Here is a 27,935-nt window from a genome sequence, read left to right on the forward strand (position 1 = left end):
GACTCCACGCTTCCACCGTCTCTTTCATACTGGTAGTCTCAGATCTCGAGCGATTCCGCGGCATATGCCCTCCTCCCTCCCCTCTAGCCCGCCTCCTCCTCCTCCCCACTCGAGAGCCAGTAGAACTGGAGAATCCTTTCATCCGGGGAATGGGATCGCTCCGGAGCCGGGTGGAGTCGTGGATCAAGGATCAGACCGCGAGGATTGGGGTCGCCTGGCCCCCGCCCCCGCCGGAGTGGCGGTGGCCGCCGTGGAAGGGGCGGCACGACCGGCGGGATCAGGAGCGGCGGATCCGGGAGGAGTTCGAGCGCCGGCTCCACGACCTCTGCTGCGCCGTCAAGGCCGATTCCGTCGCCGACCTCCAGGAGGTCCTCTGCTCCATGGTCCTCTCCGAGTGCGTCTACAAGGTCGGATTACCCCCCCGGATTCAATTATTTCTTTTGTTTTCCGTTCTATGGAATTTGGCGTCGATCTTTTTATACAAAAGTTGTTGCTTTTTTTTTTTTTACTTTTTATTTGGTCAAGGTTCGTGATTCTTCGATGGATGATGATAGTTGTTTTCTTTGTTGTGCATGCGTCTGGATCATGTCATAACATTGTGAGCTATCTGTTTGTGCCCTTTGTTTTGCTGTATCCGAGTATCCCACTCCTCTGGTATCGTTCGTGATGACAATTTCGTTAATATGCTATCGTGGACGCAAAATTTTTGCATATTTATTGAAGAACGTTAGTTTAAGACGCCGCCTCTGTAATCTGGCATGTGCTTCTAATGTTTCAGAAAATTGGCACAATGCTGTCCTTTGCCTGAGCTTTCAGATGGCTGGTTAGATGATAATAATTGTTTTCTTTAGAGACCTAGGAGCCACCTTTCATCTAAAGTTGATGATCGATGAGGGGATTTCAGTTAACATTTCTCCCTGGCCTTTATATAATTCATGAAGCCTTTGTACCTTGCTCATATTCTGCTTATTGGTAAGTGTTGTTAAATTGTTGCATAGTATATCCAATGTCTCTTCATCATTTTTTTTGTTGTCCTGATAAGTGCTTCTCAGCATGTTGTATTCGTGAAACAACTCTTGTGACAATGAATCTCCTGCTCTACTATCAATTGATGCAGCTCTCCATTTAATTTCTACTCTGCTATGGCTGGCATGACTAGATTTTGGATTGATTAAATTCAGATTTGATCTGAAATTAAACTCGAGGAAAACTGCAGCAGTATCTTTCCTCAATAGAGGGAAAAAGAAAGAGAAGGGAACGACGGAATAAAAAGAAAATTTGGGGAGATTATAAAGGCAAATGAAAAGATGATAGGGTATATAAGGCCCATGAGGAAGAAGATGAAAGACAGATCTTTATGACCGATTCTTTGAAATATTGGAACATTATTTGGACCAAATACTAGGGGTATAAAGGAGGAAGACTTGTATGAGCTGGGGCCAGCTAGAGCTTGTCTTGGTTTGCTTCTTGGTCAGTTGAAGCTCGGCTTGCATTGAGTTGAGCTGAGATGATCCAGCTGAAGCTCAGCTCATTACCCCAATCCAACTTGAGGCTGGCTTGCTTGGATTGAAATGGGTTTTGGAGTTCCCTACCTCAGCAATAACCAACAAGATTACAAAAGTAAACCCCAAAAAATTAGCCATTAAAAACATATATTTTCAGCTCCAGTCCTCTTATCTTGAACCTAAATCTGCCATCTTCTTTAAGGTTTCTCTGAAAGCATTACTTTTTCCAATCTCACGGTCGAAGGATGATGCCTCTCTTGAGGATTAGCTCTTCATAAGTTGCCAGTGTAGATGCGGGAAGAGGAGAAACGGCTCCTCTGCCAGACAGTGCTTCGATGAGGAGGCCTCCATACTTGGAGCTTGAAGTGCAGAGATGGATAGGCAAGAGGCTGAGCTAGAGAGGGGAACATGACGGTTCAGATCTTGGATTTTACAGCAAATAGGAGAAGGCTTCGATGGATTTAAGCCTTTCACTGTGTGAGTGGGGAAAGCGATGGGTTCTGTCATCACTGTTAAATAGAAATAATAATGAGAGTGGTGGAGGGCTAGGACAATTGTAACATTGTTGGGATTTGGGATAACTCCTTTCAACATGGATCGTTAGATCTTAATCATCTACTGGCTACAAAGTTGCAGTTAGATTAAGATCTAACAACTAAGATGTACTCATCTATGAAAATTAACTAATATATTGTAATAAATATAAATTTTTACAAATAATTAGTTAAAACTGTCTTATTGATATATTTTTAATCTCAGTATTTGTATTTCGAATCAAATCAAGCCGTACATGAGTGAGTTGGGCCTAGCTCATGGTCAGCTCATTTATTTTTCAAGCTTACAATCTTGGCTCCGATTCAGCTCATTTACTAATCGAGTGAGCCAATATCAAGCTGATTTTCAAGCCATACACAAGTGCCTCAAAGACAGTTCCTTCAGTTGACAGCCCTAACAAACATCACTCAGAATCATAAGTTATTAAAAAAATCTAAATTAATCCCTCTCAAGAGGTCGGCCTTAGCTTTATTATTTATTTATTTATTTTTTGGTGGGGGCGAGTGAGAGAGAGAAGGGCGGAGAGAGAGGGAAGAAAGTGATTGGGTCATATGGCCACCCAAAGAAGATTGTGTGGTGTGTTAATATGCCTCATCTTCTCTCCTGTCCTTTCCTTGTTTTTCATTGGTTGAACCCATAAAAGGGCCCTATTACTTGTGTTAATTGCTGATGTGGTCCTTTAGGTTGCCTTATCATACTCTGGTCTTAGCTCCAAGATATGTGATAAATTCATAAAAAGATTTCTAAAACAGAAAGTAATGACTACAGAAAACTGAAAATATAATATCCAATTACGTCCTCTAATCAAATAAATCCACTCAAAAGGTAGTATCTTATACACTTTAAAATATCCTTTTTCTTATTGGTTAAACAAATAGATTCTATAAGTAGATGGAAGCTCAGAAAGAAAGAAGAGAGGATGAAGGGTGATGAGAAGAATGTAGCTATATGAATATTTTGCTCTAAAGGAAAAAAATTATCTGCAAATGCTATTGTAGTAATGATATTATTTTGGGTTCTTGCGCACTAATTTATTTACAAGTCTGCCTATTTATCAAGAATTAAAGTATCCTCCGCATGCTTTTGCCTATCAAAAATCAATACTCTATGCTTATTGTGTTGGCACTTGGTGTGCACTAGCATGAAAGGATGTTCAACTGACATGCTAAGATATACTTTTCAAGCTTTGCAGTACCTTGGTACAAGCACTTATAGTCGTGTATCAGTATGACATGTACTGCAGTAATCCCCTGTGTCTACTCATGGTTTGCTTATGGTGGTGGTACGGCATGGTATGTCCAGCAGTACATACCTTGGTACAAGGTAGTGAGTACTCCAGTACAGTTAGTTTCTCAATCCTTGCTACTACTTTATGCATTTTTAACATGGACCAATTTAAAACACCTTATAATGATGTTCATGAATGCTTTAAGAATATATATGGTTCTCTGTCTATAGAAGGCTAGAATCACCCTTGATGTCTAAGGTGGTTGTAATTAATTCTATGCATTCCATATTTTCAAGTAATTTGACATAATATGAATATTATGCACATAATTTGTGATACAAAGGGAAGCCGATAAACTAGTATTGTAGTTAGGAGCTTAAAAGTTCATGCAGTCGTACTATTGTGGTTCAAGTTAGTTAGAAGGGTACAGGCTACGCATAGGTTTGCATTGATGCATAGCAATTTGATATGCATTGTCTCAGGCTGATACAGAAGAATACCGGATAGCAAATACAATATATAGTTATCCTCTTATATACTGCTGATAAACTTGCTTGATATGTATTGTACATATCTTATGTCAGGGATGAGAATTGGATTCTTTTCTAACTAATTATCCTTGGAATTTGAAATCAAAGGATCTCTGAGACCCTTTAACTTATCTTGACTATATGGTGGCTCTGATCTGGAGAATAAAATGTGGTTTGAATTTCGCAAGGTCTGAAGCAGGTTATTTAATATATAAAATGATGCCTTTTGCTGTCATAAATGTGTTGAATCAATGTAGCTATTCTGGTCGAAATTAAAACTTGCTTGAGGTAAATCCTATATGATAAGATCCACCAAGTATAATGGGTAATCCCAAGTTCATGTTATGTCTGGTTCATGCTTAGTCACCGGTTTTCTTTCTTAACATGTCCATCCTTGACCTGATTCTGAAAAGTTTGGTGAGTTCATGCTTGCTTACCTATTAGGGCAACCACAGAGCTGCACCAATTACAGAAATCCACTGTACTCCTGATAAATGGTTCAAATGGATCCACAATTTACTGCCTAATGTTGCCTCTCTGGCACCTGATATTTGACCGTCATATGGTGCTTTCAATTCAATGCCCTATATTTTAGGATATGTCAGTTTTCTTCATATTGATATATGCTGTTCTGCCATGTTAAAATCTGGGGTTGGTAGATAGAAGTATGGGTTTATGTACAGCAAGAATGAACCATGCATTTAATGGCGAGATTCCGTCTTCAACTCCACAAAAATATCAACTTGAAAAATTATATGATATATATATATATGTGTGTGTGTGTGTGTGTGTGTGTGTTAAACTTTACATGCACTGATGACAATCTTTTCTTTTACATGATAGAGGCCTGCTACTGAAATGATTCGATTTATTAACAAGTTCAAGTCTGATTTTGGAGGACATATCGTATCTCTTGAGCGTGTTCAACCTTCCTTGGATCATGTACCTCACCGGTGGGTTGACATTCTTATAAATTGTCATATGCTTCTAGTTTTGGATTTAAATCCTGTAGGTTAGAGAAATCGCTTACGTCTGTAAATTAAGAATGCATTTTTCTATATATGTAATTAAATTGTCAATTAATGTTCTGAACCTTGGCTTCTCTCTGACCAATGGTGTATTGCGGCTGCAGTAGGTTGGGTTTAGCTTAAGCAGGTACATATGCTTTACATACTATTCATAATGTTATCAGTAAGTAAAGCAATTATTTGTGTGTTTGTGGAGTATAATTTACCACATTGTACCCTTGAAATGAAGGATAGTGCTTAGAGAATCCTGATCTGTTAAGTTGATGTAAACCTAGGTTCAAAATACAAAGGATTGTTACCATCCTGACGAAGGCTCTGTATGGCATGTGCTTGTTGATTGTATCGACAGGGGATGTCAATGATTATGTGTAGTTACAGACCTAGTCTTGTTATGGACATTTTGACCTCCAAACTCTGGATTTTGGGTTTTTAATCACGTTTCTTGTCTAAGTGCTATGTTTTTTTGCAAGAAATAAGATAGGAGAATCAAGTTAAATACCTTAGTCAAGGTTTTCTGTATGCCAATGTCATTGACATGCATATATAGCACCTAACATTTACGTAACTTATAATCTAAAATATATTTGAAAGATATATATTAAAATTGGCAGCTGGAATAAAACGCAACAAAGAAAGATTATATTGATAACATCATTTAACAGTAGTAATACTTGCAACCCAAAATCATTAAAACAAGAGAGAATCACTCTTTAAGCCCTACATAAGCAGTATCCAGGGTGCCGCTTGGTTTAAGAGTGGTTGGGGGGCCGATTTAAAGTGAATCAACCATGATCTGCCCTCAAATCACTTGGTCTGACCTTGAACTGCTCAATTTGCTGTTGATTCAGGCATTTAGGGTAGTTTTAATGTGAACTAGCCTCCCTGTATTGATGAGGCCTCCGGTACAATATTTGCTGAGAGGTATGTGCTGAACCTCTTGATATTTCAAAACTTGATGCAAATGACCCAATAATAGGAGTTGCTGGGCAAGCATCATGGAAGGTCGGAGATGCAAATTGATGGCATGCATCAAGCAAATCCAAGCATTGAAACATTTGGGGCAGAACCTCCAACTGTTCTCACAATATAAATGTATTGAAGTACTGCATGCTAACAAGCTAGTTTTAACATATCATTGTCTCAAAATACTATAACATATTGTCCAATATTGACCTTTCATTGAACTTTCCTGTTTGCTAGAAACCCTACTAACTGGTATCTTTAAATTCTATGATAAACTGATCAGTATGTGCTGGTATTGTGTGCATCAAACATTTTTATATACTGCCATATTAACACTATATACTAACATAGTGATTCTATGAATTGCAGTATACCAATTATTGGGATGACTTGTAATAATAACTAAAGAAAATTTGGCATCTGTTATGTCCAGAGCCAATTAATTGTGCTATTGTATGTCCATGATTGCCGACTAATCCATGGCCAATTAAACTAAACTTTATAGGAGTTATTCATGAATAATAACATAATTGATGTTCTTTCCCATCCAATAAATAAAATAGATTTAATAGATCTACTTTAAGCATGCTAACCTCTAAGATCTGCTTTGTTTACGATGAAATAACAAATTTTTTGTAAGTCTATAATCATTGTTTCCTTCAATTCTTTTTATTTTTTTAATAACCTCTATACTCTATAGTCAATGCACTATTTATCCATGAGTTGTCTGCAATATCCAACCATAGTTTCGTTATATACTAGCAATCCATCACATGCAATGCATGCTTGAAAGAATATAATTAAATATTTAAATCATCATAGTTATATAATTATTTAATTTATTAAAATCAAATTATATTGTGTTATTTTAGAATATCTCTATTAAATAGTCAAGGAATATTATTTATTGATAAATATTACCCTCTTTGCATACAAGGGACAGGATGGAGGATAAAGATGGAAGGTTTTGTAGTTAATACATATGTTCCGGTCATTGTTCATCTTGAAAGAATTGGGACATTACCTATTCTTTGTTTAATTTTTGTAACCACATAATAGAAAAGTTTACCAAGAGTGGGATCATATGAAAGGAAAGGTTTTAAAGGTTAGATTTTTTTAACATATATATATATATATATAAATGATTGATTTGTTGGTAGAAAGCTACTTAGTATATTCAATCTAAAATATATGAGTGTCAAGGACATTTAATTAGATTTCATTTGTAATTAAGCTTATGAAATCATAAATGATTTAAGAGCAGTAGGTACCTAACTAATGAGTGAAGGTGTCCATATCCAAAAAGTCAACATATGGGATCTAAAGTAGAATATCCCAAAATTTAAAACTGTTTTTATTTATTTTCTTTTTTTTCAACTAATATTAACTTCACTAATATTGATATATGTGTACATAATAATTACAATGCCAAAGTATCCAAGTGTGCTTAAGTGACAGATGCAGCTCCAAAAACATATATATATATATATATATATATATATATATATATATATATATATATATATATATATATATATATATGTGCGTGTGCATGTAGAGAGAGAGAGTTATATATGTTAACAAGCAATTAATAGCCATGAGTTTGCTGCTTTTTAGTGCTATGTATTAGGTTCATTTCATTGTTTTAAAAGACCAGAGGTGTTGGACTTGTGGCCAAGGGGCTGCTAAGCACCTAGGTGCCAAGGCCGTCACCCAACCACAGACCATGTTGCTATCAATGGCCATAGCAACCACCAAGCAATAGCAACATCTACTGGTGCAAATGATAGTCTAGAAGTTGTCGGTGTTGGTGATAGCTCTGCCAACAACAATAATGGGACTAGCGGCAGCCCCACTATAACTAGCCTAGTGGCTAGTTGGCAGCCAGAAAGATAGAAAGAAATGAAGCGAATGAAAGAATCAAGAATCAGAAAAAAAATGCCTAAGTTGCTTCCCTTGCCGCCATTTTTGCCTACCACCAGAACCACCTTTTCCCTTTTTACATACAAGCTCAGCATAACCTCCTGTGTATGGACTCACTTTGATGTGACGTCATGCGAGCCAAATCTTTCCCCCACGGCAACCCTCTAGATGTGGGCATTCCATCCAATAATTCCTCATATGCATGGAGATCAATTGGAGATGACTTTCGTCGGGAAGGATGGTCTGTCCTAGAACCAATAAGAGCAGAAGGAGCCGCACATCATCTTCCCTCACTTTCATTTTCATAGAGAAGGTTAGGTTGAAGGCACGGCATTGCACAAATGGTAAAGGGGAAGGGTTAAAGAATTTGACTAAATTGGTTGGATTCTGGGTTATTAGATACTTGACCCATGTAAGCCAAAGCGATGGCATTCACATGCATTAGGTGCCTGTTTTAAGCATGTGCCTTGGGCGTGGGAAGCCACCTAAGTACACACCTTGGACTGGTCCGCCCAAGCCTAGGCGAGGCGCTTGGAGGCACTCTCTTCCTAAGGCAGGTTTCCATCATGTCTTTTAAAACAATGGTGATTTAAGGCTTAAGAAGTGTTGGAATATCTAACTTTATAGTTTTTTTTGGGTGAATTGAATATTTAGTGATAGTTAACCATGATAAACTTATATTTTGAAGCATAATAAACTTCACTTTAAGTATCTATGTAATTGTGTGATAACCAAGGTCCGCCATACCGGTACCGGTCAGCGTACCGGTGACGGCCCGGACCGGTACGAAACCGGTCCCGTACCGGTGGCGTACCGGTCCTGTACCGGTTCCGTACTGGTCCCGTACCGATTCTTCAACAATAAACTACCGGTACCGGATTCCACGCCGATCCGATACCGGTCCCAGGCCGGACCGGTACGTATCGGCCCGTACCGGCCGGTACGGACCGGTACGGCAAACCATGATCACCTCTCTTTCTTGCCGCACGCACCCCCCCTGCGCGTTGAGGCTTACTCCAACCGGAATCAAAACACTACCCTCTTGTCCAAGTGGCAAAGATTGATACCGTCCAAGCAAGCACCCAGAATCAAACCTAATTAATTTAAGGAAATCTAAAAAAGTCAACATTGGAGGCAAACTTTATAACAGGCAAATGACTTGCATATCATGGTAAGTACTAACTACTGTGCTTTATAAAACACTCAGTACATGGTAAAACTATGTAGCTACAAATTTCTATGCTCTCAAGCAAGTTCCTATCTAGGCATCTACTGGCTGCCTTGACCACCTCAGTTATATCCTCAGTCATCTTGAAGATGCAAACCGATCTTGGTAACCTAATAAAGTAGCTTAGAGCACCCACTTACAATTGCAAGGTTTTACCCATGGTCTGCCGTACCGGTCCGTACCGGCCGGTACGTACCGGTCCGGCCTGGGGCCGGTACCGAATCAGCGTGGAATCCGGTACCGGTGGTTTATTATTGGAGAACTGGTACGGAACCGATTTGGGCCGGTACGTGACCGGTTCGGGCCGGTACGTGACCGGTACGGGACCGATTCGTACCGGTCCGGGCCGCCACCGGTACGCCGATCGGTACCGGTACGGCGGACCTTGGAGGTGATTATCCCTCATAATCTCAAAAAAGAAAAAAAGACAGACATAACCAGCAAGACAGACATAAGAATTAGGGTTGCTTCTTAAGTAAATCTATTTGAAATAAATGAAAGCAACAAGCCTTAATCCATCAACTTTGAGCCTTCGCCTCCCATTATTCACTGAAAATGTAGGTCATATATGTTATTTCAGCGAGACAACTTGAACATTTTTTAACAAAATGTTAATTCCATATAATGAGTACTGAGAAGTTCATTATGAGTCTCATGAAGCATCAGAATGTCTTCTGCATACAACATGCAACAATGGATGCCCTCTTGAATATCAACCGATAAATGTTGATATCTTACTTTTGGTGAAGCACTAATGCTGGCAGGAACTCCATAGCTCATTCTTTCTATAAGTAATTTGAATGCTGATGCAATACTGTTTTACAATCTGATTTTTTGATCCCCTTGAATCCGATTGCAATCGCATATTCAGCCAAAGAAACCTAAAAATTTGAAGATGTATTCAAAATTTTAAAAATTTCTTTATACATTCGCTTTTGCAGTTAGTAGGGTTCACCCAGGCTTTAGGATAGGATCGAACTAAGAAAGTCAAGTTAAAGAAGCTGGCTAAGTTGCAATTTGCATTTAAATGTGATCTCAAAACCATCATATTTCACCATATAAATTGCTAAAATATCCATATTTTTATTCTTAATGAAGCTTTGGCATCCTCTGTAGAGTTCTTGAAAAGAAATCAAATAGAATGCTACTTGATACCACATGTCACCAAGAAGGAAGAAGTTACTAGTTAGGGGGTTTAGCTGTGTATACTGTAGGTGATCCTCTTTATAATTTTTCTTAAAGATTACCAAAGGGTAATTATTATATGTCACCTAAGTAATATAAAGAACATTAAAAGACAACATTTTAACTAAAACAAATCACCTACGGTCTACAAAGGTAAAGCAAATGGATGGTTCAAAAATGTTTCTAAAACTGAAACCCGATCAATCTGGGAGAAAAAATTGTTAAAACAGTGAACGGTTAGATATTAATGATGAAGAGGGCTCAAAATAGTTGCAAAGAAACATCAAGGTGACAAAAGCCTTCCAATATTAACTTGTAGGTTGGAGTAATCAGAACTGTAGAATCTGAATTCAGAGGATGGTCCACGTCAGAACTCCTTAGCATAGGATATTAAAATTTGTCAAAATCAAATAGAAACTCTGTACACTTCAATGACAGGAAGGTGGGATAAAAATAATGTTATATCAAGGATCCTAACCTCTAATACACCTTGATCGAAAAACCTTTTCTTGATTCTGTAAAATAATTATTCAATTTGTAACAGCACTATGTTGACTGGTTTTAGAATGATGATGGAGTCCTCTCATGAGAAGAAACCAAACCTATAAGGTATAATCCAATTATGGGTATTTCTGTTGGTTAGTCTTCTATCATTGACCAAGTTTCAGACATTATGCCCTAGGCTGAAATATAATCAGTATTCATACAGCTAAAGACAAAATAATAGAATATTTCAGTTATGGAGAGCAAGCTAAATATATAGGTGATGCAGAATATATACACAAAGATAGGCTTCGTTTTTTTGTTTAACACATTATTTTGGACATATAACAAAAGAAACTTACACTATTTCAGAGCTGGTGTTGCATTGATCAATTATTCTTCATCAAGTTCGAATTGGAATCTATAATTGCATTAGTGAATTTTATTTTCTTTTATGCTGCCATGATCTATATGATTTATTTGCCTTTTTTACCCCTTTAGGTATCTATTAGCTGAGGCAGGTGACACACTATTTGCTTCATTTATTGGAACTAAGCAATACAAGTAAGCATTTATCATGAACCAAACCATGGATTCATAGTTCAGTTGACAAATCTGCAAGTTTTATTAATTTGTTTTTCTGTTCCTCTGTCCTAGAGATATCATAGCGGATGCAAATATACTTCAAGGGGCCATATTCCATGATGATAAGGATGAGGATTTTGATTTGATTGATGCTGTTGAACTTGAAAGTGACCAAATAGGTAGCCAGAAAAAGATTGAAGAAAATTTTGGGAAGTCTGGACAAGTAAAATCAAAACAATTGAAGAAAAATTCAAGGCCTGCTGCACACCGTGTAAGACTGATCATTATATATTAACATTGCCTAGTGTAATGCCTCCATTAGTGCTTTATTTATATATTATTTGGTTAGAAGCTTGCTTACTAGAGCAATGGCCTTTGCTAAAATTATTCTCTAGGGTTTCTTGGCTCGTGCTAATGGAATTCCAGCATTGGAGTTGTACAAGCTTGCACAGAAGAAGAATCGGAAACTTGTTCTCTGTGGACATTCACTTGGTGGTGCGGTAGGTGTAGAAAAATTGATTCCGATCCACTTTGGTCCCTTACTTGTCTGCTGCCTAATGTATCCTTTGCCTACACTTTTGCTTGGTTTCACAGGTGGCAGCATTGGCTACCCTTGCAATTTTGAGAATTCTTGCAACATCTCCTCTATCCAAAGAGCATGATAAAGTTCAAGTGAAGTGCATCACTTTTTCCCAGCCACCTGTTGGGAATGCTGATTTGAGAGAGTAGGTTTCTTGTTATAAAACCAAAATATCATCTATTTATTTTTCTTAATTTGCCAGAAAATATTTTGATTAAATAATGCTTTTGGTTAAAATGTAAAGATTAATACTGATTTAAAAACTATTATCATCTCTGATTTTGATTTCCATTTTCTGTTTTTTGTTTTTGTAATGTGCTTCCAGTTATGTTCATAAGAAAGGATGGCGAGACCACTTCAAAACATATTGCATTCCTGAAGATTTGGTGCCACGGATCTTGTCTCCCGCGTATTTTCATCACTACAGCACCCAAACAGTGCAAACATCTTTTGATGCGGGTTTTACTGGTACATCATTTGTAAAACGTGAAGAAGGGACCAAGAAGACGAGTCTAGAAACACTTAAAAAGATTGATGGGAAACAGCTTGTGCTGGGTTTAGGTCCTGTCCAGACATCATTTTGGAGACTCTTAAAGCTTGTTCCTTTAGAGGCTGTCCAGAAACATTTGCATGTATTTAGAAAGGGTGGAAACAAAAATGAAGAAGCATCTTCAATTCCAGATAGTGGCATGCAATCGATGATTGATGAGACTGAAGCAGAACCACAGCCCCTTGAAATTCAAGAGGGTCCTGATGGGATTTCTTTAAATCCTCTTCCAGATGCAGATAAAGGACTCATAGAAGCAAATAGCAGCCAGATATATGGGAAAAGCAGTGCTGGAGCTGGGAATTCGAAACGATGGCGCAGAGTTCCTTATTTACCTTCATATGTACCATTTGGACAGGTAACGACCATTTTCTTTTGGTTTCAATAGTGTTCTAGTTGTAGCTTGATTGTACATTCATTTGTTAAGAATGATAGATATTTGACAACTACTCTGTTATTAGTTATCTTTGTGCATATATATAGCAAGGTCCGCCATACCGATCGTACCGATGTACCGGTGGGCACAGGTATCGGTACGGTACCGGTATCGTACCGAACCGAACAGGATTGTATCGACCCGGTTCGGGGACAGCGCACGCGAGAGCATGCGGGAGTGCATGCGAGAACGCGGGGGAGCACGCGGGCGTGCGACTCCTCATGCGTGAAGTACGTTTTCACGCGTTTTTCTCGTTTTTCACGTAGATCCGCAACCTGCAAACGTGTTTCCCTGTGCCGTTTTTCTTGTGGGATGCATTTCCTGCACGGGTTTCCTCCTTTTCGAGCCTTCTCGTTTCTTCTCCTCTCTTCTCCGCTTTTCTCCCGCGAACAAGCCCCGACGAGGATCCTCTCTCCTCTGCTCTTCTCCCGCGACCAAGCCCCGACGAGGATCACCCCGACGAGGCCCGTTACCGATAAGTCTCCTCTTTCTCTTCTTCTTCCTCTTCTTTCTTCCTATTTCTTCCTCTTTTTTTCTGTTTTTCTTCTTCCTCGATCGGTTCCGACCCAGAAGGAGTCGGAACCAATTTTATATGCCGTACCGGACCGGTGCCGACAGGCACCGGTTCAGTACGGGCTGAACCGGTCGGTTCAGCATACCTTGATATGTAGGGACATGTTTTTAACTAGGGTACGTAGCATTAACTTGTTTATTATGTATAAATGCAGTTCCCTGTAGCAGACCTTGATCCCCACCATCTTGCTATTGTGGAGATTTAAAAGTTACTCCTCCTTTCCATGATCGTAATTTGGTTAATCATGGGACTGACATCTAGTTGAGTGCTTATTGTGACATATCCTCAATCTTAATGGTTCATACTTCATACTGCGATCCTCAGACACTCAAACCCATCTATACATACTTATGACATAACAATAATTTTCAGGTGTTAATGTTGGCATTCCAGTTCTATATTTTATTTTGATACGTGTTACATGCTCATATCTCTATTGATATCGAAATGTGAAAATCAATTGAGACCTCAATTCTCAATTAATGTTCACAACTTTGATCAGAGCCTGTGAGGATGTCTCTAAAATATTAGTTTGATCTCAAAATTAAAGAAAATTTATACATGTAATAATAAAATTAATGTCTTAATAAAAATTGATAGCAATTAGTGGGTGGACCATGAATAAAAAATCTTTTGGTTGCTGATTTGTGTCTGATCTCTGATGCCCCACTGAAAATTTTAATTGTGTCAAAGTGCTTAATAAATTTCATTCGATTGTCATGCTACTCATGCAATTACCTTATGCATGGTATACTGCCATCAACTAATATTTTTAACCATTACAATTACTGGGATTAAATTTCTGGGACACTCTTAAGGATTGAAGCCTAGCTTATTCAGCTGTACTTGGATGAAAACTAAGCTCAATTAGTGGGTCGTTCGAACAGGTTTATTAACTTCTGTGTAGTTGAGGATTGCAGCTGATTGTCTATATTTTTATATAGGTGCAGTGTATCCTAGGTCTTTTGTGATATCTTCTTTGAATAGTCAGATCCTGCTTATATCACATACCCATCTCCTTGCAGCTTCCAGAATCCAAGCATCAGCCTCCTAGCTTTAGCATACTCATTTCTGAGCATGAAAGCATGCGCTTTTTTGAAGTCATTCCTGACAATAAAACCAAACACAGGATGACTACCGGACAGGGAACCATCACTTTTAAATTTATCCCAGTTGTAAGGGGAGAATTTCGTTTGCATGATATTGTTACTTTAGGGGATGGTAGAAACTAGCAATTCAAATTGTAAGAATCCAGATGATCTCTGGACTTGCTTTTCTCAGATAAGTTAACAGTGTTGTGCTAAACAATAACAGACTAATAGTAGGTTTTATATGCCTCTTTCTTTCGATTTGGGATATAAATTTGGAACTTGTTACATCTCTGATTATTGCTTGATCTACCTTCTCTCAGCTTCGAATTTGTTTGATTTTATGTTGTTAAGATTAGTGTTCTGCTATTTCTTTTCCCCTTGGGTTTCCATATTTAATTGGTTAAATGATGCTATTCTTGTTTTTCTCATATTAAAGTATTAAATTTGCATGGTATTTATTGATGACTTTCCATTAATTGATCCTGTAAAAAATTCTGTACTGATGATGTTTATAGCTCTATCTCTTGGGAAATTCATCAGTGGAGTCGCTTTCTGATGCTGAGTACTCAAAATTGACGTCGGTACGACCATCCATTTTTGTTCATAAATTACAATATTTATATTACAATTATTGTGCATTTGTCAATCACACATCATGTTGTTATCCTTGTTCTTGATGCTTTGGCCATCGATAGATTCTAGCTACTCATCATGGTTGCTTTTCTTGGGAAAGTCATTTGCAGGTAAGGTCTGTAATAGCAGAATTGAAGGAGCGCTTTCAATCCCATTCAATGAAGTCATATAGGTCCCGCTTTCAGAAGTAAGAATTTATTATTTTTTGCATTTTTTTTCTATTGGCTGGTTTTCTGCAGGTAGGTCTAAACGTGTGATTCAGATGTCTAGTTGTTTTATGCTTGAAATTTGTTCTTATCACCTACTTTATGTTTATACATATGAGCATGGTTCGGAGTTTTGTTCTCTCCATTTTTTTGATTGAACATAGTTTCTCACTTCGTGTCTATTGAACCATCCCAAACCAGCTGGTTTGGGCATACCAAACCGGACCAATTGATTACCGGTAAGTTCATTTCCTCGGTTAGAAACAGAGGGAGAGGGAGAAGTAGAGAAGAAAAAGAGAGAGAAAGAGGGAGGGAGGGAGAGGGAGAGGGAGAGGAAGGGAGGGAGAGAGGGAGAGGGAGGGGGGAGAGGGAGGCCTCTCGGGCTCGAAAGCCCTCATTGAAACAGGGATCCCCTGTGGGAGGGAGGGAGAGGGAGGAAGGGTGGGTGAGAGGAAAAGAGAGGCTGAGAGAGAGCTTGAAAGCCCTCATCGAAATAGGGTGTCCATATTTTTTTTTTGTTGTAGATTTCGAACTGAAATTTGTGAATGGTTTGACTTCAAGTCAGAAAATCATTAACTGATTTTAGTTCTAAATTGGAAAATAAATGATCCCCTCTTTCGAAATGAAGTAGGGATCCTTATTTCGTTGAGGGTTTTTAAGGCCCTCTATCTCTAGTCCCTTCCTCTCCCTCTCTCTTCCTTCCTCCCCCCCTCTCTCTCTTCCTCTATCTTCTTCTCCCTCTCTGGCTCTTTTTGCATCGGTACGTCTTAGAACAGCATGGTACGGACCCATACCGTGCTGAATCGGTCATCGGCTAGTACACCCTTTAGTACTGGCTCGGTGAATCTTGCCAAGAGGATAGCGTGATTTGTTTTTTAAGATTTGAAGGAATTCCTAGTGAACGAGGATTGGTAATGCCACTTGAAAATACTTCAGATTAGGCTGAATGGTTATGATCATGGTTTGTTTGAAAAAATTTTTAAGAAAAATTTTTGGATGGGGTTTATGGGATTCATACAACTTTTTAGATCCCAAATTTCTATCATATAGCCATAATAGGCCCAAGATAGTCACAATTCTGAATGAAGAGAATGTCCTCAAGAGACTATTTGGGAGATGTGGAGGTACCATTTTATTAACATATCATTATCATTAGCAAAAACACATAATTTGCTCTTTGCAATGGATATTTGGAATTGGAGAGGCATCAGCCTTGCACTAGAATGTGAGTTTTGAGGAACCCACAATACCTTAGGAAACATTAAAAAGAGACACGACATTGGCTCGAATTCTAGGATTTCTTAGGGGGCAACTCTTATAAGGAAACTTCTCAACAACCCTTGTAGTTTGAAAGCTCCAAACTTTTGCAAGGGCTGCAACCTACCACCTGGTCCCCCTACATGCTTTTGGCTTTGCCATTGCCTTAAAACTAGAGACTTCAGACCAAACTCAACCATGGAAACTTGAAATTCCTAATATTGTCTAGAACACTTTGAAAAGCCCTGCAATGTGCTCCAACACTTGCAATTCTAACTTTGAATTCACCATAGTTTATGAATAGTCATGCATATGGTTTCAAAAGCTATTGGGACTGGATAGCATGACCAGTACCAAACCATTCTAGCATGAAACCGACATCGACATGCGTGCCGAGATGCTGAAGCTGCTGTGCTATTAGTTGGTACATACTGGTGGTATTCGACTGACCATACTAGTTGATACTAATGGTTTTTTTTTTAATTTTTTGGAAGCTATTAGTTTTGATATGTACTGTTGGTACTGATCCCATATCAGTGTCATACTGTTCCAATTTTTAAAAAATGCTATGGGTTTCGGAACTGGTATTTAGAGCCTTGGTTATGCATATATGAGTTGACTCGGTATGTTTAGCAAACTCTCATAAATTAGAGCATGATTGTGCTACTAGCAGGACAAATTACTTTAGATCACTAGGACTTAAAGTTGCTCAACGTTTGATGCAATTTGAGGAAGACCTTTTACGATTCATTAATCTTTTAATGGCGAAGCATGGAAGTAGCTTTATGGAGGTTGAAGGAGTAAGATATTTGTTAAGTGTTGCATAGAAGTAGATATGAGTAAAAGTTGAATGCATACTCAAGCTGGTAATTTATAAGAGTCTAAAAGAGATGTCGGGGCACATAATGGAACAAGGTAACTAAAGGTTTTTTATTATTTTTTATTTTTTGAAACTATTCTAAATTGAACATATTAAAAATAGTTATTAGGGTTTTTCATATTCTGCATACAATAAAGAGAATTCTTTCTTGTCCATATGCAAACTTTTTAAAAAAGTTAAATATTTTTATAATGTTTCTTTTGATTTCAAAAGTTTCAGTTCTTTCAACTTGCATAATGTGTATGTTGAAAGGTGCAACACAATTAAATTTTGATGCTTTTGAGCATGGTTGAAAGTATAAATCATGAAATATAAAATTGTTCACTTGCTATGTTAAGTCAACAAATAAAGAGTATTGCCAATCAAGAATGGCATAAAGACACTCGCAAAAGAGGTACTAGTAATGCACATAGCATGTTATCTTTCAAATGCTTCAAAGGTTGGCTTGCAGATCTTATCAACAACTATTATCTTTCTTTTCTTAATTTTCTTCCTAGGACAGTGTTGGGCAAAGCTAACTTGCTTTCTTTAAGAGAGTGAATAAATTTAAAGATCTGATCTGTCTTTGTCCATTTCGGCCATCTTGGATCGGAATGTGGCCTTGACCAGGATGCTTATAGAACCAGGTCCTCTCAGTTGACCCAGTCTGTGCTTGTCAGAAGTGTCATTCTTAAAGAGAATTGTAATTGTTGAATGCATTATTAGGAGCATATGTATAATAAATGTGCTCTAATTATTTCATAACCATAAGCATGGCCCCTTGTCTCAACTATTAGGGTCGACTTATCCTCATTTATTAAACATTCCTATGTCGAGCTACCTCTGTTATTATTTCAAACTTTTCCAGAAAACAAGGACTATCTAATCTTAGTAGCAGGAATCTTCTACTAGAGCAATGAATCTGCTTCAAACTTCATGGAACCTTGGACCTCTGGACTTGCTTCCTAGGGACATCCTTAAAGAGTTTTAAGATGTCCGCTTTCCCATACCTGTAACCGCCAATACCAATTATGAAAATTAAGATCCTAACATACTTACTATTATCAATTTGAATTCATTTCAACGCTCAACATGCTTTTTATGACTGGCTGTCAACCTAATATCAATTCTCAACCTCTCTTGTTTGAGCTTGGTCCAAATTGGTCATATTTTGTGCTTATTTTTATGGAAGGCTGCTAAACTATGGTTCCCTTTTTCTTTTTCCTTTTTCCTCTTTCAGAGAAAAATTTGAAAGCTTTACGTCCCCATATCTCTTTGTTATCTTGTCAAACATCACATTGTAATGTTGCTTCTGATTGGACCTTATGCTAGATGAATATTGGAGTTAAATTTCAAAAAATCTTGTTTCTAGTCTTTTTTACTATGCAATATGGCAAAGCAATCATGCTTCTGTTCTTTTTTTCTTTTTGCAGAGTATATGATTTGTGCATGTGCATAAATTCTTCACTCTTTCTTGGAATCGAGCAGTTGCCACAATTTCCACATCTACAACAGCTGCTTGGTCTGAGAGCTGCTGGTACTGTAGAACTTGGCCATATTGTGGAGCCTCCTGTTATCCATACAGCAACTTCTATTGTTCCTCTTGGTTGGAGTGGTGTTCCTGGTGAGAAAAATGCAGAACAATTGAAAGTTGATATTGTTGGACATGGATTGCACTTATGCACCCTTGTTCAGGCCCGAGTTAATGGAAACTGGTATGCTTTTTTTTTTTCTACTTTTTTCTGCATTTGAAATGATTTCAAATGCCAAAAGATGGGAATAATTTTATTGCTTGCTAAAATACAAGCATAATATATTTTTGGGTAGAAAAATGTATAAATGCATAGATCATGGTACACATGTTCAGAAACTTGAGTTAGCTTGTAATATATTTTTTTGAACGTGTGTTCAGTTATAAAGTTGGCTTTTTTTATATTTAGACAGGGTCAATTGATCCTATCATCAGGCCAATAGTTGTTCATGGCCAGCTTGGTTCATTTGCAGTCCTAGGCTTAAGCAGACACATCTCCTTAGTTGCAACCATTTTTATATCCTTGTTCTGAAAGGACAAGGAACCATAAGTGTATATTGTATGGCTAACTCACCTATGAACTAATGTTATACAAGATGCAATATAATCTGAAAAGTTGTTTTTCTATGTTTACTTCTAATTTGGGCAGCTTTGTTCTTTTCTTTATTGGTGCAAATCTATGTTCAGTCATTTAATTGTTCTAATGGTTCCCACCCCATCTAGACACTTCTATAATGCAGACTTTTAAGAAAATTTCCCTTTTTTTCATCATATGATCTACATCATGATCTAATATGCAATATTGTAAATCACTACCTAGGTGTTCAATAACAGTAGATTCCTCACCGTCAATGCCTCCATACTCACCAAGTCATGACATGCAACCTGATTTACAAAGGATGCGGATCATAATTGATGCTCCACTGAAACAGCCACCAAAGTTTCCTGTTGTAGATGATTCTTTGCTTCCTGTGTTTTCTTCTGAAGTCACAGAATGTGCCAGTTCCAGTCGGGAGTCTCAAATTGGATCTCCCTTTGAAGAGAGAAGTGTATGGAGTTGCAGTGATGGTCTGAAAGGTTTTGTTGTATATTGTACTAGTGATTTTATCACTGTCTCCAAGGAGGTCCATGTCAGAACCCGGAGGGTTCGGTTACTTGGACTTGAGGTACTGTTTCTGTAAACAGCAGATGTGCATTTTATTTTTAAGGAAGTGTAAAAATAGAAATTTTAAGAATTGGATGTTTGTAGGGTGCTGGAAAAACCTCTCTTTTGAAAGCAATATTGAGTCAGCATAGAAAAAGAAATGGTGCCAATCCTGAGAGCATATTCCCAGATGTGCATATTGAAGGAGTAGCAGATGGATTGTGCTACTTAGATTCAAGAGGAGTAAACCTCCAGGTACATTTTTCCTAGCCTTTTTTTTTTTTTATCAAATTTGATTCTTTTGCTTCTAAGAATGGTGTGCAGTGGCAGGTTAAAGCCCATGGATCAGCTAGTTGACAAGGATATTTGTAGCTATGAAAGTTTTGGTTTAGAACCTAGTTTACCCATCCAAGAAAGTTGTGGAGTATTTCTGTATTTTGACTTATTTCTCTTTTCATAATCCATCTCTATTGTTTGCAATGCTGGTTTCTTCGTGGTTGTAGTATTTGTTCTCTGAATTCATTTTTGTTCTTTCCAGTAATGCTATTGTCATATTTATTGACTTCAATAATATAGCATTGGAGGTTTTGTCAGGTGTCTGGTGCTGCTGGAGTGAATTTTCAAATATTTTTTCAGCACAGGCTACGTGTTTTTGAAACTTTTAGGCTTGTCATTTTCAACTGGTAATCCTATAGTGCATGTAAAAGATGCCAACTACAGGGTTGTTTGGAAAACATATTATCTACAGATGAAGGGGCTGGTTGAATTATGGATGACCATTTTTTTATGGGTTATAGTGGCCATAATGTTTAAAGTGAACATGATTCACATAATAGCTCCATAGAGATTAAAGTAATGAGTGAAAATGAGGTAAGACATAAAATCTTCATAGAGAACAATATGACCAAAAATATTGCACATGGTAATTTGAATTGTTGACTTAAGCTTAAGAATGAGGGAGAACATTAAAGTTTTTAGGCAACTAGAGACATTAAAATGGTGGTCTTGAACAAGCACTAGTTGAGGAAGAGGATACTTCTAAAAGTTATCGATGAATTATTGACTGCTATCAAGGTGATATAAGAGTTGAGGAGTTTGAAGTGTGAAGGTCAAGACCTGATATTTGGAAATTTACGAGATCTCTGGGTTCAAGTGCTGAATATCCATCTCTTAGGCAACTAAAGAACTACAATAATGGAATATGATAGTTTGTATGCAAGTACCAAATGCCATAAGATGTATACTGGAATCTAGTGTACTTGGATAAAAAATAACCAATTTGGCTTTTGGCTAGGATAGCCAACTTAAATTTCTGTTGCCAACCACTTGGAGAGAAAAATAAAGGATGTTTTCTGAGTGAATCATAAGACATGCATTAATAGCTTAAAAGAGTTTTGAGTGATGATGACCACTTCCATGAATGTTTTTAACTTGCCGCAACAAAGAGTATAACTTATGGGAAGAGAAGGAAGATCGCTGTCTCCATGAGAGTTAGACATGCTTGGAAAGCAAACTTGCTTTGAAGAACTCAAAGCCTTTAAACATCAGAAACTGAATTGTTATTTTCTATCTAAATCTATATAAGTTACTTATGACAAATAAAAGACTTGACTTTTTACTCCTCATGAACTTGATACTTGACCTTAGGATGATTTCCCATATGCTATAAAAAAGCTGCTAAACCTCTTCTTGTAAATGGCAAGTCTTACCAAGACATTTTGCACGAGTTGCAAGCATCTTTGTGACTCAAATTGTCTGTAGCTTTGACCTTCAATAATGTGAATAAGGTAAACTATATATAATAGAGTTGTAATACATTTGGTAGAAAGAGAGTATTTTACACCTGCTGCCAAATTCGAAAATGGGGTTTGGAAAACAAAAAATATTTAGACTTTAGTCTGCAATTCACAAGGTCTAAAATGTCTGTAAGCAAAAAAATTGTGTGCGCGCATGTGCTTGCGTGCATGTGCATGTCTGCAAACTGTACACTGCTTGCCTATGCATCTAAATTTTCCAAACAAAAAAGAAAAATCTAAACTTTATCTTGATTCTTGACTGCTTGCCTATGCGTCTTGCCTATGCATCTAAATTTGGAAAACAAAAAGAATCTAAACTTTAATCTGCAATTCACAAGGTATAAATTGTCCATAACCAAAAAAATATGTTTCTATGTGTACTTTAGACTGCTTGCCTATGCATCTAAAATGTCCCAAAATCAAAATATTGCATTGTGCCATTAAAACTGTTATTTGTGACAGCATGATCCGTTGGAAGGGAAAACTAAAACTTCTAGTTTTTCTTTTCTTTTCTTTTATAGGTATTTTAGATCTTATTGATCATGTTCAGCTCTTTAGATTTTCATATTACAGCTTCCATCTTTGAATTTAGTAGTGGATGTGGAATCCTCTTTCCACCCTGTTCATTACAAAACTGTGCAACTATGTAAGCTTGTAGATATTCCAAATTACTGAACTATATTTACCACTGGATTTAGTAGACATTCAATTACATTTCTAGTTAAAAATACCTATACTCATATCAGCTTATAACAGTAAAGTGAATAATATGTGTGACACTAATGTACAAATGTTTATACTTTATGCTGACTGAAGATAGTTGTAAACAAAGTGCTGTAACTAGAGTAACTGTCACTTGACGAGACACCTAAATTAGTTCTGCGAAGGGCCAACATTTTTGCCTAGGCAAGTAGGATGGCCCATTTTTCAAATGTCAAAAACATGTCTTCTTGTTTCTGTTCCTGTCCAAGGTGTCAAAAATTCTCTGCATTCCAAAAATATTTACGAGTTCGCCTTGACTTAATCTTGACTTCACCATTATTGCCTCTGAATTCTCTCATCTTTTTCACTATTCTGGAATTGACAAAATAAAATTACTGCTTGAGTTTGTCATGCATGCCATCAGAAACCTCTCTTGATAAGGCAAAAATACTCTGATCACCCACCATCCATGAAACCGTTGAACTTTCTACGTCTGGTGGCTTGTCCAAGCTTCTTGTGGACCTTATCATGGACTTGAATAATGTGCTGTACTATCATCTATATATCCTTTAGCCCAGGCAGCTATGTGGGCTTAATGTATTGAAGTTGCTGCGCCTTTGCCTTCCTCTAATTTGCATCGTAGGGTTGTTTAGTTGCATATAGTTGAACAGCTATATTTATAGTTGCTGCTACCAACCTCAGCATCTATCAGTTTGTTTTAGGTAAGACAAGTCCAACATATAAAGACAACCACATATTTAGGTCCAACTGTAGGATTTCAGCTGATGAACACATCGACTGTATCTTGAACTACTAGATTAACTTGATATTGTAATTATATTGGCATATAAATATTACTATATTATACAATATATCTCGAACTGTCAGTGTATACACCTAGCCATATAACTAAACTATCAGCGGGCTGTAAAATGAACCAATCCGTTCAAGAACATATCTAGTTTGGCTCGATAATAGCTTGATTAAACTTGTTCAATTAAGAAATAAACCATGCTCAATCCTCTTTTGACCTGTGAACAAGCCAACCATAAAACAGTGTAGGCTCCCAAAAATAAATAGAAGCCAGATTCATATCGAAAATAGGTTCATTCAAGCTCATCCCATTAGGAAACATATCAAACTTGATCGGTTGTTAGTTTGAATATCCTTTAATATAGCAAGCTAAACCTGAGATTTCCAAACCTCACCTCGGATCGGTTGTTATAACTAAAAAAAAAATCATATTTTACTACCACTACAATATTATTAATACTATTTGTACAATCATACTATATACCATAAGATACAATAATATATGTTAATATATAACAGTAATAACTAGAATATATATGATAATGATAATAATAATATGATACCTTATATATTGCATTAACGTGATGCATATCATAATATAAGAGTATCATTACAACCATGGTTCGCCATACCGGCCTGAATCGGGCGGTATGGGTCATACCGTACCCATCTGGTTCAGTACCAGTACTTGGTACGGGTCGTGTGCCGATACTTAGTACGCCGAAAAAATTTTATACTATAATGTACCAACATTGTGCTAGTGTGGTGCTGGTTCGGGTTCGGTTCTAAGACGACAAACCTTGATTACAACAGTTATTTATAAATTAACAGTATATATATGTATTGGTTTTAATGTATTACTAATGCGTCAATTACATGATAACAATCTTTTGGATTGTATATAATAATATTACTTTTCAATATTAAATTAATGAATTGGTTATTATTTTGCCATTATAGTTTATTACTATGTATACTAACTACAAAATGCTAGATTCAGAGTCAAATCTCTCAGCTAATTGAGCCAAATAACTTTGCCCTTATCTATTGCATGTATACCCACAAAGGACCAAACAACAAATGTAATTGAAATTACTAGATTGCTACGACATTTAGTTATAATACATGGCATTCCTAATTACAAGCAATCAAATAAGTCCTTAAAGGAACTCTTTGATTCTGGTATCCTGATAGGTGCTTTTCCATTAGTTAATAAATGACCTGCTCAAATTAGAATATTACATACAGCTATCTGTCATTTGTGAAGGCTTTTAGTTAATAAATGATGAGATTGGAGCATAATGATAACTAACTAAAAATGTGTGACAGAGCTCTTTGCAGGATAAGGTTCTCCTAATCAGGAAAACCTGACATAATTCCTGAAATACATCAAGTGGAGTCAATGATGGATACATTAATCAATATTGAAGGATGATAAATACCCTAAGGAGAATTTCTGGAACCTGACATATGAGGATAGGGACAGATGACCATGTTATCAATATAGTTTGAAGGATGAGGCCTTGCTAAGATATCTATGATTAGGACTCTGAGATATGGGCATATTGAAGCTAGTGTTATGAAGTAGATTAAATTATTGAGACATAAGGCAGTTGCATGTCCTTTGGCAAACGATGATGAAGAGTGAGAATCTGAAGGTGTATGAAGCTGCCTGGCTAAAGTAAGAAGAATAAGTTGGGAACAAGGCCAATTAAACATTAGAAAAGCTGAAAAATTGCATTGCTGAAGCCTAATTGTTTGTACTCTCTAGGTTTAGGCTGGACCTTAAAAATTAGTAAGGATAGGAAATTGCATTCATGGTTAAGCCAAGTGATTCTTGGGGGATGTAGTGCAAGGGACTTGTTGCTTGTAATCATGGTTTACATTTTTTATTCTTTTTTCCCTTGATTTGGATTTAGCGCTGCTGCTTGAAATTATAGAATAAACTTAGGAACTCACAAATGTCCTATGGAAATATTCATGTTCGATCATCTTTTGTATGTGTAAAGTTTCTCTGTCTGTGAATGTGTATGTGTGCATGTGTTGGTGTATCTTTTTTGTGCGCCCATGTCTGGGTTTGCATATGTGTTTGCATGTGTTTTTTGGTGTATGTTTGCATTCCCTTTTTTTTGTGTAAATGCATGGCCCTGTGGGCTGATATTAGGATGCATCTTTTTCATGTTCCATATATGGGACAAGACAATTGAGACCTTTTCTAGATTTATCAACTGGAGTGATAGGAGTCTGTTATTACTGTTCTTACATTTATTGTTTTCTCAGCAATAAGGGTTGGTTACCCTTGCTAAAAGGTTAGTCATGGACCTGGCAAACTGCAAGAATAAACAACCTGAAAAAAAGCTACGGATTGGTTATAAACAATGAATTCATGGTTTTTGGGTACCAGCTCTTGCAAAGCTTTCATTCTTTTCTGTTTGTATTATAATTCATAAAGTACTGTTCACATTGGCCTATAGATCAAAACTCTACATGGTAGCCCTAAACTTCTTTGAAATTGATAGATTGTTAAACTACACCTGATGACTTTTACTGGACTTGTCTGAAATCTACAGTGTACAATTTTTCTAAATTAATAACCCCAAGACTGACTTGAATCCTTAAAGAGGCCATTCATCTGTACCAGTACCATGGTTCACCATAACGACCTTGTACCAGGCAATACTGTACCATAATGGTAGTGGCAGCATACTGAGTTTCAGTATGCCGAACCAACACCCATGTTGGACGGACTGAAGGTGTACCAGCATGGTACCAATATGGGGTCCAATACTGAGACGGTGAACCTTAATCTTTATGATTTTGGTTTAGCATTGTACTCCTATAGCTACTCAACATTTTTGGGACTGCTCTAACATCTAGCTTTTCATTTTTGCTCTACAGGAATTGCATTTAGAGGCTGCTCGTTTTAAGGAAGAATTGCAAATTGGATCTTGTGATCTCAGTAGGAAGACTGATTTAATTATTCTTGTGCATAACCTATCACAAAAGATACCGTATTATCATCCATCAAATGCTTCACAACCACAACCAGCACTTTCAGTTCTCTTGAATGAGGCCAAAGCTCTTGACATCCCCTGGGTTCTTGCCATAACAAATAAATTCTCTGTCAGCACCCATCAGCAGAAAATATTAATCAATTCTGCCATGGAGGCATATCAAGCGCCTGCCAGTATGACTGAAGTTATAAATTCCTGCCCTTTTGTTATGGCAAGTTCTGTGAGTAGTCTGCAGTCAGTGAGTTCAGAAGAAGAAAATTTGAGCAGGAAGGGGGCTGCTCAAAGCATTATCTTTGCTCCAATTAACCTTGCTCGAATGCCTTTTCAGAAGAAACCTCTTGTTATGCCTGAACAAGGTGTTACTGCACTCCGTCAACTTGTACACCATGTGATCCGGAGTCATGAGGAAGTGGCTTTCCAGGTAGAGCTTATTATTATATTTGAAATATGAGAAATTATGATATTTTTGGCAAAGATTAATGAAAATAATGCAGAAGTTATGCCATTTCTTTTTTCTTAATCTCCCATACTGTCACCTCCTTGATCTGTCCTCAAAAGCATATACTTAGGCTGGGCCCTGTATTGCTTGCTTTCTGCAGGAGCTTGCAAATGAGAGGTTGTCCTTGGAATTGGCCAGACAACAGAAAACTTCTGTGGAAGCAAGACATGACTCTCAGGGAAAGGGAAACTCTATCACAGCTGCAGCAGTTGGTGCATCACTTGGTGCTGGTCTTGGCCTTGTAATGGCCGTAGTTATGGGTGCAGCATCTGCCTTGAGGAAACCTTGATTTTGTGCGGGGCATTTAGATATTACTTTGTTGTTCAGTTCAGGCAGAAGCAGCACCATATTGGTAGTATGGAGATATTATATACTCTGTATACTTGGGATATTTTGGAAGATGAGATGTTATTTAGCTGTGCATTTCTCCGAGTTTTGATTTATGCATGAGTGGGCATATTACGAGTTCCCAAGTCATGCGGTCCCTATTTTATGTTCATAGAGCTCATCTGTACAGGTACAAATGGTTACTAGGATCTGTTGCAGAGTCTGATTGGTGTGATACCATCAGTTTTGCAACTCAAGGGCTGTGTACTTCACTGACCTGATAAACATATATAAGTTATTAGATGATTATATGCCGTGCATACCAAATAGTTTGGTAATTCTCATTTTTCTTGATTTGTTTTCTAAAGTACCACTGAGGTATCTCTCAAGCTGCTTCAGTTGTGGCGGTGCCATACGAGCAGGAACGTTTATTGGAAAAATGGCTGCCGAGCTCCAGTTATGGGAATATCAGAACTGCCAGATGTTTGCGACGGTGTGGCTCAATGACTGAAGCATGCTGACTACAAAGCATAAAAAGGTAGATGGCATATTTTGATGGGAAACTGTATAGTGCTTATCAAGATCTGCAATTTTGATATTGGATACCTCATCGGTATCTTATCGATCCGTACGGTATGCTACGATACACTTCTGTACCAAAATAAATCTCTAATTAATTTTTATATTTTATTTCAGTATGTTTTAGTACGAAC

General features: G+C 37.4%; 1 protein-coding gene across 2 annotated transcripts; it reads left to right on the plus strand.

Moving 5' to 3' along the window:
* On the plus strand, positions 1-27,935 carry LOC103722760 (lipase class 3 family protein). 2 transcript variants are annotated; one of them, XM_008813434.5, is made up of 14 exons: positions 1-407; positions 4,662-4,771; positions 11,130-11,192; positions 11,286-11,484; positions 11,609-11,713; positions 11,808-11,938; positions 12,119-12,698; positions 14,957-15,022; positions 15,185-15,261; positions 18,830-19,111; positions 19,748-20,093; positions 20,177-20,326; positions 26,281-26,817; positions 26,996-27,935. In XM_008813434.5, the coding sequence occupies exons 1-14, from the start codon at positions 150-152 to the stop codon at positions 27,182-27,184; spliced, it is 3,093 nt and encodes a 1,030-aa protein (XP_008811656.4). In that variant the 5' UTR covers positions 1-149; the 3' UTR covers positions 27,185-27,935. The 2 variants fall into 2 exon arrangements, with proteins under 2 accessions (XP_008811656.4, XP_088575865.2); XM_088719739.2 differs by lacking the exon at positions 1-407 and adding an exon at positions 3,258-3,383 and having other exon boundaries at positions 26,996-27,531.

This window comes from Phoenix dactylifera, chromosome 4, assembly GCF_051530095.1.
Source record: "Phoenix dactylifera cultivar Ajwa chromosome 4, Ajwa_hap1_PhDact_Kaust_v1.1, whole genome shotgun sequence".
NCBI classification, from domain to species: domain Eukaryota; kingdom Viridiplantae; phylum Streptophyta; class Magnoliopsida; order Arecales; family Arecaceae; genus Phoenix; species Phoenix dactylifera.